General features: G+C 48.1%; 1 protein-coding gene across 2 annotated transcripts in view; it reads left to right on the top strand.

Moving 5' to 3' along the window:
* PDK1 (pyruvate dehydrogenase kinase 1) overlaps positions 1-14299 on the top strand; it is a 76314-nt gene that overhangs the window by 35465 nt on the left and 26550 nt on the right. Inside the window, exons 8-11 of one of the 2 annotated variants that reach the window (XM_073545895.1) lie at positions 8735-8833; positions 9541-9651; positions 11636-11749; positions 13611-13797. In XM_073545895.1, the coding sequence (XP_073401996.1) occupies positions 8735-8833; positions 9541-9651; positions 11636-11749; positions 13611-13751 (465 nt within the window). In that variant the 3' untranslated portion in view covers positions 13752-13797. Of the gene's footprint in view, positions 1-8734; positions 8834-9540; positions 9652-11635; positions 11750-13610; positions 14070-14299 lie in introns of those variants that run through there. The other variant, XM_073545894.1, reaches the window with a different exon arrangement.

The following is a 14299-nucleotide window of genomic DNA, read 5'->3' on the forward strand; positions in this document are numbered from 1 at the left end:
CCCAACAGTAAAGAATCCTCTTCTATGTTGGTGGAAAAACCTTTTCTCCTCCAGGCGCAGAGAATGCCCCCTTGTGACCGTCACCTTCCTTGGTATAAACAGATCCTCGGAGAGATATTTGTATTGTCCCCTTATATACTTATACATGGTTATTAGATCGCCCCTCAGTCTTCTTTTTTCTAGACTAAATAATCCTAATTTTGCTAATCTCTCTGGGTATTGTAGTTCCCCCATCCCCTTTATTAATTTTGTTGCCCTCCTTTGTACTCCCTCTAGTTCCATTATATCCTTCCTGAGCACCGGTGCCCAAAACTGTACACAGTACTCCATGTGCGGTCTAACCAGAGATTTGTACAGAGGCAGTATAATGCTCTCATCATGTGTATCCAGACCTCTTTTAATGCACCCCATGATCTTGTTTGCCTTGACAGCCGCTGCCTGGCACTGGCTGCTCCAGGTAAGTTTATCATTAACTAGGATCCCCAAGTCCTTCTACATGTCAGATTTACCCAGTGGTTTACCGTTCAGTGTGTAATGGTGATATTGATTCCTTCTTCCCATGTGTATAACCTTACATTTATCATTGTTAAACTGTATCTGCCACCTTTCGGCCCAAGTTGGGTATCTTCTCTTGTATTGACTGCTTTACATAGTTTTGTATCATCTGCAAATATCGATATTTTACTGTGCAAACCTTCTACCAGATCGTTAATAAATATGTTGAAGAGAATAGGTCCCAACACCGACCCCTACGGTACCCCACTGGTCACAGCGACCCAGTTAGAGAATATACCATTTATAACCACCCTCTGCTTTCTATCACTAAGCCAGTTACTTACCCATTTACACACATTTTCCCCCAGAGCCAGCATTCTCATTTTGTGTACCAACCTCTTGTGTGGCACGGTATCAAACGCTTTGGAAAAATCAAGATATACCACATCCAATGACTCACCTTGGTCCAGTCTATAGCTTACCTCTTCATAAAAACTGATTAGATTGGTTTGACAGGAGTGACTCCTCATAAACCCATGCTGATATGGCGTTAAAATTATTCTCATTGACATAATCCAGAATAACATCCCTCAGAAACAATAGAGATTAGACTTACTGGCCTATAATTTCCAGGTTGACTTTTAGAGCCCTTTTTGAATATTGGTACCACATTTGCTATGCGCCAGTCCTGTGGAACAGATCCCGTCACTATAGAGTCTCTAAATATAAGAAATAATGGTTTGTCTATTACATTACTTAGTTCTCTTAGTACTCGTGGGTGTATGCCATCCGGACCCGGAGATTTATCTATTTTAATCTTATTTAGCCGGTTTTGCACCTCTTCTTGGGTTAGATTGGTGACCCTTAATATAGGGTTTTCTTTGTCTCTCAGCATTTCGCCTAGCATTTCATTTTCCACCGTGAATACCGTGGCGAAGAAGGTGTTTAATATATTAGCTTTTTCCTCATCATCTACAACCATACTTTCCTCACAATTTTTTAATGGGCCTACACTTTCTCTTTTGATTCTTTTACTATTGATATAGTTGAAGAACAGCTTGGGATTAGTTTTACTCTCCTTAGCAATGTGCTTCTCTGTTTCCTGTTTGGCAGCTTTAATTATTTTTTTAGATAAAGAATTTTTCTCCTTTATAGTTTTTTAGAGCTTCAGCGGTGCCATCCTGCTTTTAGTAGTTTAAATGCTTTCTTTTTACTGTTAATTGCCCCTCTTACTTCTTTGTTTAGCCACATTGGGTTTTTCCTATTTCTTGTCCTTTTTATTCCCACAAGGTATAAACCGCTTACAGTGCTTATTAAGGATGTTCTTAAACATTTCCCATTTATTTTCTGTATTCTTATTTCTGAGGACATTGTCCCAGTCACCAGATTAAGGGCATCTCTAAGCCGGTCAAACTTTGCCTTCCTAAAGTTCAGTGTTTTTGTGACTCCCTGACATGTCCCCCTAGCAAAAGACAGGTGAAACTGTACAATATTGTGGTCGCTATTTCCTAGATGCCCAACAACCTGCAGATTTGTTATTCTGTCAGGTCTGTTAGATAGTATTAGGTGTAAAAGTGCTGCTCCTCTGGTTGGATTCTGCACCAATTGTGAAAGATAATTATTCTTGGCTATTAGCAGAAACCTGTTGCCTTTGTGGGTTTCGCAGGTCTCAGTTTCCCAGTTAATATCCGGGTAGTTAAAGTCCCCCATAACAAGGACCTCATTATGGATTGCAGCTTCATCTATCTGCCTTAGTAGTAAACTTTCCATGATTTCTGTTATATTTGGGGGTTTGTAACAGACTCCAAAGAGAATTTTGTTACTAATTTTCCCTCCATGTATTTCGACCCATATGGACTCGACATCCTCATTCCCTTCGCTAATATCTTCCCTTAATATCTTCCCTTAAAGTGCACACACGTATATAATTTGTATGTGTGTATGTATATATGTATATGTGCTGAAGATTGGAGCTAGTTCATTTTACTCTGTCGCCTAATTGGGGGACACAGAACCTTGGGTGTTATGCTGCTGTCCACTAGGAGGCGACACTATGCATAATCTGAAAAAGATTAACTTTGGCTCCTCCTCTGCAGTATACACCCCTGGACGGCGTCAGCCTTCTCCAGTTTTTGCTTAGTGTCGCAAGGAGGCACACCTTTTTTCTTCCGTTTTTTTTTTTTTTCCTTTTTTTCACGGAAATACAGATGAAGAAAAGTGGGTCTCCAGCGAGACTCCCGGCATGGCTCCCTCCTCGGTCCCCTATTAGGGGTACCCGGTTGAGGTGGTTTTTTTCCCCATGTCGCTCCCTCCCCAGTCCCTCGGGTCCTGGTTCGAGGTCGAGACCCCCCTCCTTCCCCAACCCCTTTAAGGGGTCTGGGTTGAGGTTGAGGCGAGGATGAAGACCCCCTGACGGTGACAGACGCACCCTCCCTAATCCCCCGCAGGGGGTATTAGGTTGAGACGCCTCAGGTAGGGTCGGAGATCAGGCAGCATTCCGCAGCTTCCAGGGACCCCAGGCCGGCTGAGGGATCCTGTGGGGGCCGGGGGAGGGTGCGGACTGGATAGCACAGCAGAAACAGGGCTTTTGCTGCGTCCCTGTCTCTGCAGCAGCAGCGGCTCCATAGCCCTTCAGGGGCCCCCCATACAAAAACCGCTACCCCTGCTACCCCCACCGCTATCCAGTCGACCGTTCTGGGGGGTCTGGTACAAATCCGCCCCACCCCCCCACCCCCCCCCCGGACTACCGCGCCACTCTGGAGCCCTCCTGGGCATCAGGCTTCAAATTTAGACCACGGTTTCGGCCTAGCTGAAGCCACCGCCTTTTCCCCGCCCCCCCGGATGACCAAAATGACACACTGGAGTGTCATAGAAGGGGCGGATTGAGGCAGAAAGGGGGCGTTTTTACACAGCCCAGCGCGCCCTTTTCAGCTCTCCGCCCCCTCCTCCCTCTCCTCAGAGCCCCGGTGGCCATTTTTTCTGGATGAGATCCAGGAGAGAAGCATCACAGCGGTCTCCGGGGGGCACAGAACTTGGATCTGTCGGCGCTGGACCTAGGGGCACACCGGTGGGGTAAGCTCACAGCTGGGTTCTCATTACTCAGCTGTGAATCTATACTTCCTATAAGGCTTTCTGTGGGTTCCCTCTGCGTAGCCACCCCTGTACGATCCCTTATAGCCAGCCTCTGTGCACTATGCCGGGCTCAAGGAAGAGAACCAGGCAGGAATGTTTCTATGCATTCTGCACAGCCTGCAAAGCCACGCTCCCTAGTGGCAGCACGTATCCGCACTGCCAGGACTGCATCCAGAACTCTGGGTCAGAACCCCAGGGAGTCCCTACTGACGCTTCAGTGTCACAGGCCACGCCGGAATGGGCAACTCAGATGTCTCAGTCTGTCACAGTCCATAGACAACCTAACTGCTACATTGCTGCAAGCTCTGCAGAGTCGGGCCCCGGCTATGGACGGTACACAGCAAACGGACAGCTTGTCTCAGGAACATGCTGCTTCCGACTCTCAGACGTAAGCGGACTCACAGTTCTCGATCACCTGAGTCGCACTATAGCACAAGGTCGTCCCCCTCTAGGGAGAGACAGCGTCATTCCAGGTCTCCTGGGCAGTCCCCTGCCACAGACAGACAGTGCAATTTACCACAGGGATCCCCCACCACAGAAGACCCCCGCCCCAGGTCGCCCTCCAGGGATCACCTTAGCGAGGCACAGGATTCTGAGGGCATCTGTGACTCCGACTCAGATAATGAAACGGTCTCCGTGGTACCTTCTCCCCCTAGCAATACAGCGCTAGTTGAGGACATAATTTCTTCTATTCATCGGGTGCTAAAAATTCCAGAGTCGCCCCCGGAAGTCCCAAAACATAGGATTTGCTTCGAAAGTGTTCAAAAACCACCTAAGGTCTTCCCTAATCACGATGAGTTTGAGAAAATACTTACCAAACAGTTTGCACAGCCTGACAAAAAATTCGCTAATCGCAAATATCTGGAAGCGAAGTACCCCTTCCCACAGGAAGACACCAAACAATGGGCAGATCCACCTGAAGTGGACCCTCCGGTTTCTAGGCTAGCAGCGCAGACTTTACTCTCTCTGCCGGATAGCTCAACCCTCAGGGACGCAGCAGACCGGCAAGTAGAACGCATGGCTCGTTCTATTTTCGAAGCGGCAGGCGCCTCTCTGGGCCCTGCGTTTGCTTCAGTTTGGGCAGCCAAGGCCATCCTAGCTTGGGCCAAAAGACTACAGGAGGGTCTTCAGGCTTCAAATCCTGAACTCTCGGACCAAGCGGTCCAGATGGCAGTGGTAGCAGACTACATGATTCATGCAGCCCTGGATTCCGCCAGAGGTGTAGCGGGAATAGCATCAAACGCCATCACGATCCGACGCATCCTCTGGCTGCGAGAATGGAAAGCGGATGCGGCCTCAAAGTCCCTCACGCGACTTCCGTATTCTACTGGTAGACTTTTCAGCGAAAAGTTGGACACCATGATAGCCAATGCCACCGGGGGTAAGAGTACCTCTCTCCCTCAACTAAAACCAAAACGCACGTTTAAACGAAGAAACCAGACGCGATTCCGATCCTTTCGAAATTCCTCGGGCTGGTCCGTTTCACGCCCAGTGCAAAACCGCAACCGTTCTCCACGCAGAGACAACCCACGGACGCAGCAGCGACCGGACAGGGCTTGGCAGTCGAAAGCGGGCCAAGCGAAACCCAAGGGAGGAAAACCTCAGAACTTCACTTCATCATGACTCGAGACCTCCGGAAGACACCCCACCAGTAGGCGGCCGACTTTTACTCTTTCAGCAAGTCTGGCTGCCTATTACAGAAGACAGGTGGGTCAGGGAATTAGTGTCTTCCGGATACAAGATAGAGTTCACTTCCGTTCCACCGAACCGGTTCTTCCTTTCTGTTCCTCCAACACCACCAGAAAAGGCTTGTGTTTTCCACCAAGCGGTTTCCTCTCTCCTTCAATCAGGAGTTGTGGTGCCGGTTCCCGCGAACGAGAGATTCCGAGGATTCTACTCAAATTTGTTCGTAGTCCCCAAGAAAGGAGGCGGCGTCCGACCCATACTGGACCTAAAACAGCTCAACAATTACGTACGGGTCCGTCATTTCCGCATGGAGTCCCTCCGGTCCATCATTGCATCCATGGAGCAGGGAGAATACCTCGCCTCCATAGACATACAGGATGCGTATCTCCACATACCAATTGCTCCCGCCCACCAAAGGTTTCTCAGGTTCGCGGTCAACCATAACCACTACCAGTTTGTCGCCCTTCCGTTCGGACTCGCCACGGCTCCAAGAACGTTCACCAAAGTCATGGTGGCCACCATGGACGTCCTGCACTCAAGAGGCATTCTAGTCGTCCCGTACCTGGACGACCTCCTCGTCAAGTCTCCCACTTTCAAAGACTGCGAGGTCAGTGTCTCAATCACTCTAGACACTCTGAGTCGCCTGGGATGGCTAGTCAACCTACAGAAATCTTCGACCATCCGAACTCGGACTCTAACATTCCTGGGAATGGTATTCGACACCACCAGGGGCCTGGTGCTCCTTCCCAAGGTCAAGACACTGGCCATCCGTCTGGGAGTTCGCACACTCCTTCGCAGTCCTCCTCGATCTCTCCGGTTTGCCATGAGAATCCTCGGCAGGATGGCAGCAGCAATAGAGGCAGTGCCATTTGCCCAGTTTCACCTCAGGGTCCTTCAACTAGCCATACTCAGATCTTGGGACAGGAACCCCTTCTCCCTCGACAGGGTGTTCAGGTTGACGTCATCAACCAGGAGGTCCCTGCATTGGTGGCTCAAACCAACCTCGCTTACACGAGGGAAGCCATTCCTCTCAGGACAATGGAAGATCCTGACTACTGATGCAAGCCTGACAGGCTGGGGGGCGGTGCACCTACATCACAGGGCACAGGGCAAGTGGTCACCGAGGGAAGTGACATTGCCCATCAATGTTCTGGAAATCAGGGCCATCCTCTTGGCACTGAGAGCCTTTCATCACTTGCTTGCAGCCTCGCACATACGGATACAGTCGGACAATGCCACGGCTGTGGCATACGTGAATCACCAAGGCGGGACCCGCAGCGCCCAGGCGATGAGAGAAGTGGCTCATATCCTCCGCTGGGCGGAAGACACAAGGTCGGTACTTTCTGCGGTACACATTCCGGGTGTAGAAAACTGGGAAGCCAACTTCCTCAGCAGGTAAGGAATGGACTCGGGGGAGTGGTCTCTCCATCCCGAGATTTTTTACCAGATCTGTCAACGCTGGGGAACCCCGGATGTGGACCTAATGGCATCCCATCTCAATACCAAGGTTCCCAATTTCATGGCCAGGACACACGACCCGCGGTCGCTCGGAGCGGATGCCCTGGTCCAGGACTGGTCCCAGTTCCGACTCCTGTACATTTTTCCACCCCTCCCCCTAATCGCCAGGGTCGTGAGGAAGATCAAGCAAGAGGGAGTTCCGACCATCCTCATCGCGCCAGACTGGCCCAGACGTACTTGGTACGCCGACATCGTCCAACTTACGGCAGACGCCCCCTGGCGTCTACCCGACCGCCACGACCTTCTGTCTCAAGGTCCGTTCTTCCACCAGAATTCAGGGGCCCTCAATTTGACGGCATGGCCCTTGAAACCTGGATTCTAACCCAGGCAGGTTTTTCACCGGCAGTCATTGCAACTATGATCAGGGCAAGGAAGCCTGCCTCCGCCAAGCTCTATTATCGTACCTGGAGAGCCTTCTTTTCTTGGTGCGAATCTCATGGACAAGTCCCACTCCCTTATTCCCTCCCGAAGGTACTAGGTTTTCTTCAATCGGGCCTAGATGCCAAGCTATCCTTAAGTTCGCTTAAGAGTCAGGTGTCGGTGCTTTCAGTCCTTTTTCAAAAGCGCATTGCTATTAAACCGCAAGTAAGGACTTTCATCCAGGGAGTTTCCCGATTGGTTCCTCCCTACAAACGTCCGATGGATACGTGGGACCTCAATCTGGTCCTGACAGCATTGCAAGCTCCACCCTTCGAACCTCTTAGAGGAGTTCCAATCTCCATTCTGTCTCAGAAAGTGGTTTTTCTAGTGGCTATCACCTCGTTACGCAGAGTGTCGGAATTGTCAGCACTTTCCTGCAGACGACCTTTCCTAGCCTTTCACCAGGACAAGGTGGTTCTCCGCACGGTACCATCCTTCCTTCCGAAGGTTGTGTCCAACTTTCACCTTAACGAACAGATTTCACTGCCTTCCCTTTGCCCGGTTCCGGTTCATAGAGTGGAGAAGGCTCTGCATACGCTTGACCTAGTCAGAGCATTGCGGATTTACGTGTCCAGGACTGCACCTTTCCGGAAATCCGATTCCCTCTTCATTCTTCCGGAAGGTAGTCGCAAGGGGTTGCCGGCTTCCAAGGCTACCCTTGCCAGGTGGATCAAGTCCACCATACATGAGGCCTACCGACTTAACAGTTCCCCTCTTCCGGCCGGTATCACGGCACACTCTACACGGGCAGTAGGGGCCTCCTGGGCCATTCGGCATCAGGCTTCGGCACAACAAGTGCGCAAGGCGGCCACTTGGACTAGCCTACACACGTTTACGAAACACTACAGTGTTCATACCCAGTCCTCAGCGGATGCGAGCCTGGGTAGACTGGTTCTGCAGGCGGCAGTACCCCAAGTCTAGGGGACTGTCAGCACAATATTCGTCCACTGCTTCCCACCCAGGGACTGCTTTGGGACGTCCCAAGGTTCTGTGTCCCCCAATTAGGCGACAGAGTAAAGGAGATTTTTGTGTACTCACCGTAAAATCTCTTTCTCTTAGCCTTTAATTGGGGGACACCGCTCCCACCCTGTTGCCCTTACGGGCCGTTGTTTCCTGTTGAGTTCTCATATTGTTCTTGAGCTCGTACATAGTAGCCTTCTTACAGGCATGGTTATGTTATTTGGTTACGTTCCTCCTTATGCTTTGGCACAAAACTGGAGAAGGCTGACGCCGTCCAGGGGTGTATACTGCAGAGGAGGAGCCAAAGTTAATCTTTTTCAGATTATGCATAGTGTCGCCTCCTAGTGGACAGCAGCATAACACCCAAGGTTCTGTGTCCCCCAATTAAAGGCTAAGAGAAAGAGATTTTACGGTGAGTACACAAAAATCTCCTTTTTATTTCAGTATGTTCTTTATTGCTGATACATATCACTTTTCGTAAAGGAATAGATGACCGTAGACTTTGTGTTCTTTTTCTTCTTAGAATGCAATGCGCGCTACCATGGAATTCCATGCAGACAAAGGCGTCTATCCTCCTGTGAAAGTGAGAGTAGCTTTGGGAAGTGAAGACTTAACAGTCAAGGTAAGTCCTCCGTAACCATACTGCAAACAGAAACTGTAGAGAAGCATTTCCATTAGTGACCAGGTAGATTTCAAGGTGACTTTTTTTTTTTTTAATTTGTAATGGCAATTGCAATAAGTTGCTTCCAATCTGTCAGGTTATGGTTGTTTTTAGTGGACAGGAAACCTAGTCTGCTACAATATTCCACCCAGTGATAAAATAGAAACACCTGTATCCTAAATAAAAAAAAAAAAAAAAAAAAAAGTGGGTGCCGTAATGCTTTAATTTTGTTCAAATGAGTGCATTATTCCACTGTGGAAAGGCAGAAACTAGCTTGTATATAACCATCATTATTTACTGTCTGTCCAAGTCATGGAATGGCTCCAAGCAGGGCCCATGGTCTCTGAAGGGATTTGTCCACCTTTTTAAGGACCATTTTTATTTTTCATTTAAGTACATGTATTTGGAGCTAAAAAAAAATATTTTGCAATTGGGTTTAATTGAAAAATGAATCATTTTGGCTTTTACAGGCTTTGTTTCCTGGCACACTCAACTTTTGACGTGGTCTGTGGAGCTCCAAAATTAGACAAAAATGCAAAATTATCCTTCGTGATAGAATTGATACAGAATGTATATTAGATGATCACATTTGTTTCTACAATAAACACTACAGTAGATCCTCTCTGTGTATACATTGTACTGTAATAAGCGATGGTTTACAATTGCAGCTCAGTGATCGCGGGGGTGGAGTGCCGCTCAGGAAGATTGATAGACTGTTTAACTACATGTATTCGACTGCACCACTTCCAAGAATGGAGACCTCTCGTGCCACACCGCTGGTGAGTCCAGGACGTCCCAACCAACATGGAGATGTCAATCTTAGGATCTTTTATTATACTTTATATGCGTTCGGTTGGGATCACATGTTGTTTTGGCCAAACGTCAATGAATATATTGCAAAGGAACCCATAAATCCCCAAAACACGGGATTTGAAGTTGATAGCAGCAAAGACTTCCAAACAGAGTTGAAAACATACGACCTTGGACTCCATTTGAGCTTTGTTTTTTTTTTCCCCCACCGGATCCATCTATTGTTTCCCACTTCAAAGACACATCCCGCCCAGAAAAGCTCAAGCTTAGTCCAAAGTTGCTTATTTTGGAGTCTGAAAAAAACAGGATTCAGATAACAGACCTCAATTATCAGAGATTCGGATGGAATCAATGAATATGTGACCCAAAGCAAGATGTAAACCCAGTGGCCTTGTGATGCAGATATAGACTTACAGTTTGTTTGCCAGATTCTCCCTTTCATTTGGAAATTACCGTATTTTTCGGACTATAAGACGCACCCCAATTTACAGTAGGAAAATAGGGAAAAAAAAAATGTGTCAAATGGGGGTCCGTCTTACAGTCCGAATTCAGCTTACCTGGGAAGGGATCCGGCACAGGTGGAGAAGTAGTCACAGGGGTCATTCAATGGTCCAGACTCGTGCGGTGGCGGCTCTGTGCTGGGGCAGGTTGGTTGTGCTGGGGCAGCTGCGCTGGGGCAGGGGCAGCTGTGCTGGGGCAGGGGCAGCAATGCTGGGGCAGGTGGTGGCAGCGGGCTGTGCTCCGGTGCAGGGGAGGCGGCTCCGCCGGCATTTCTTTGCAGCCCGAGGGCCCCCGCACTTCCCTTGCTGGCCGCCGACATGTTGTAGTGGCCTCCGGGAGCATGGACGCCGGAAAGATGGCCGCCGGTCCGGGGATGGCACAGGCACGGGATCAGACCTCGTCCCGAGATCTCGGGCGACGAGATTCAAATCTCGGCAACGAGATCTCGTCCCCTGAGATCTCGGGACGAGATCTGAAGCTGCGCATGCACCGTCCCCGGACCGGCGGCCATATTCCCGGGGTCCATACTCCCGGAGGCCACCGCAACATGGCGGCGGCCAGCAAGGGAAGTGCGGAGGCCTGCGGACTGCGAAGAAATGCAGGCGGAGCCGCCGCCCCTGCACGGGAGCACAGCCCGCTGCCACCACCGCATCGCAGAGCCCCGCCCGCTGCCACCAGCCACCAGGTTAGTACCGTGTATTGCGACCATAAGACGCACCCCCCACTTTCCCCAAAAATTTTTGGGGAAAAAAGTGCGTCTTATGGTCCGAAAAATATGGTAAATTGTCATTAGGACCAATGACGATACTGATCTGTGCAGAAAAAAACACTCAGGAACTTGTTCTGGAGGTTTGGAAGAGCTGGGTTTTTATTTGATTATTTCATGGTAAAACTTGTCATACATACTGTAGATATGCACTAAAAAAAAATAGATCTATTGGAGGTTGTTTGAGCTAGTGTAGGTTAGGCTCTGTTCACATCGGTGTTGATGCTTTTATTTATGATGGAAGTCCCAGCACTGTGCCAGATCCATAATGGTGACATGGGCATTTACAATAGCAGCAAGAGGAGGCTGCAAAACGTCCAGTCTAAATCCGTTAACAGTCGTATCATCTTTGCCCCTGTTCCACACCATACTAAGTTTACCAGCCCAGCCTGAGGACAATCTTTCCCTATACTGAGCATAGCGAGCTACTCAATAGGTTCACATCCTATTGTAAGAAATCTATTACAAACACGTAACGGAAGAAGGTCATCTATTGACCGAAACGTTTTACCTTCATACTACAATATGTCTCCTTTGATTACACTTAAGTTGAGTGCTCAGTTTATACCTATTATCTATATGGTTTGGGAACCTAACTTTAGCACCACCCTCTAGTTGTGCTCACGGTGATTTGTTTTAAATCCGTTAAGTCGTATCATCTTTGTTCCGTTCATGTCTTGGTGCAGGCGGGGTTCGGCTATGGCTTGCCTATATCCAAGCTGTATGCCCGATACTTCCAGGGAGACCTGAAGTTGTATTCTTTAGAAGGATATGGAACTGATGCCGTCATATATATCAAGGTATGGTAAGATGTGGATATAAATAGTATATTAGCATTTTATCTCTGGTAGTCCCAAGGTTGTCACGTATAATCTGAATATTACTTACTATATCAATGTGTATTATATGGACATCAGTACAGGGACACACTTCCTAATCATTGAATGAAAACCGTGAAAATCAATCTCATTGCCAGTGGATAACATCCAGCCCCTCAGCCCCGGTGTATATCTTTCGGCCCCTTGCGGCCATCTGCATTTACTAACACAACAAACTGGGTGGTACTGTAATAGGAGCCACCGATGTAACATGTCAGGTCATTCTTCACTCCTAAATATTCCCAATCACCTCTGAGTGATATTATTATAGAGAAGTGGAAGTAACTGCAGCAACCCAGCCACAACCATGTAAAGTTACAGAGCGGGGGATCGGAGTGCTGAGGAGCAGAGGGCAGAAAAGACTCCATAACTGCACACTCTAAGGGTATGTGCACACTTTGCGGTTTCTGCTGCGTTTCCACAGCGTTTTTGGCTCTGCAGAAACGCAGCAGATTCTGCTGCGTTGTACAATACCTTTATTTCCTATGGAAATAAAAAAAAGCTGTGCACATGCTGCATTTTTTTCCGCGCGGTTTTGCTGCGGTTTTCAAAACGCAGCATGTCAATTGTTTGGTGCGGAAACGCTGCAGTTTTACACCTCATCCATTATGAGGTGTAAAAACGCAGGGCAAAAACGCAGAAAAAACGCAGATAAACCGCAGCACTTTGTCCTGCGGATTTCCTGCGGTTTTCTCTACAAAATCCGCAGAGACGAAAAACTATGTGTGCACATACCCTAAACCAGTGTTTCCCAAACTCCAGTCCTCACGGACCCCACGGGTCATTTTCAGGATTTCCATAGAGTTGCACAGGTGAGAGAATTCCTGATGCCTTGATGATACTTCCACCATCTGTGCAATAATGAGATCCTGAAAACATGACCCGTGAGGACTGGAGTTTGGGAAACACTGCTCTAAACCTACTTTGGTACTAACATCAGCACAAACATTGTACTCAGGGCTGAGCAGCTGCATGCAGCCTTACATCACCAAGCAAAATGACAGGTGTTGGATGAAATGGGGTAAAGCCACCACCACCAGACTCTGGAGAAGTGGCTTGTAGCTTTTATTTATTTAACTCATTTATATAGCGCCATTAATTCCACAGCGCTTTACACACATTGTGGGCTCCATCGGGGACAGTGCCAATAATCTAAATTCCCTATCAGTATATCTTTGGAATATGGGAGGAAACCCACGCACACCTGTGGAGAACATACAAACTCCTAGCAGATGTTGTTCTTGGTGGGATTTGACCCCAGCGCTGCAAGGCTGCAGTGCTACCCACTGAGCCACCGTGCCACCCTAGCTTCCAACTTTGGGGGGAACAGTTTGAGGAAAGCCCTTTTCTGTTCCCAATCACTGTGCTCCTGCACACATGGTCCATAAAGGAATGGATGGGGGAGTTTGGTATGGAAGAACATGACCAAGCCACACAGACCCCAGACCTCAACTTAATCCAACACCTTTGCGATGAACTAGAATGGAGATTGTGACTTTGTCTCCTCCAACATTGGGGTCTGTCCTCACAAATGCTCTTGTGGATAAAGGGGCAAGAAGTGCCATAGACACAGCCAAAACATTATAGAAATCCTTCCCCAAAGTAGCGGGAGCTGGTATAGATGCAAAGGGGGGTCCACCAAGTCTTGTTAATGTCTAATGGATTTAGATTGGGATGTCACAAAATCTGTAGGGTAAATGTGGAATTGTCCCAATACTTGTCCATGTAGTGTCTCTCTTCAGTGGCCGCAGTTGTAAATAATGCATTTCCCCTCCATATCCAGGCTTTATCTACAGAATCGGTAGAGAGGCTCCCTGTATATAATAAGTCAGCATGGAAACATTATAAAACCAACCATGAAGCGGACGATTGGTGCGTGCCGAGCAGCGAGCCTAAAGACATGACCACATTCCGCAGCAGCTGAGCGGCCCTCGGCTCCAGCGCGGCTTGTCCCACAGTCGCATTGTCTGGTTTGCACCTTTCATATATTTTTCACTGGGTATAAAGTGTGCATTCTGTGATGAAATGTATTGTACAAGCTTAACCCTTGTCAGGTATATAGGAAAAACACACTGTATCAGGCTGATCAATGGAGGAGGAGTTGGATCCACATTTCACAGAAAATGTATACACATAAGGTATTGTCTGATCGTATAGCAAGGCAGTGTCAGACTGTGACTGATCTTAAAGAGCATCCCCCACAATAAAAAAAATCATTAAATTTTTTTTTTTGGGTCAGGAACAGCAGCTGCAACTCTCTTCAATCAGTGTTATGCCCTTGCAATCATCCAATATATAAGGAGCAGGATTCGATTCTGGTCCCTTCTCTCTATGATGTCCTGATTCCCTTCTGGGTCAGACAGACAAGCGTGGTCATTTTCTCACCAATGAAATATTTGATCTATTTTAATATGAATTTTTATGCAGCCATTGCTCATTATCTGGAAACATTAGGGCATCTCGGAGTTTGCA

This window comes from Dendrobates tinctorius, unplaced genomic scaffold (genome assembly GCF_039654945.1).
Source record: "Dendrobates tinctorius isolate UK_male_01 unplaced genomic scaffold, ASM3965494v1 ptg000143l, whole genome shotgun sequence".
NCBI classification, from domain to species: Eukaryota; Metazoa; Chordata; class Amphibia; order Anura; family Dendrobatidae; genus Dendrobates; species Dendrobates tinctorius.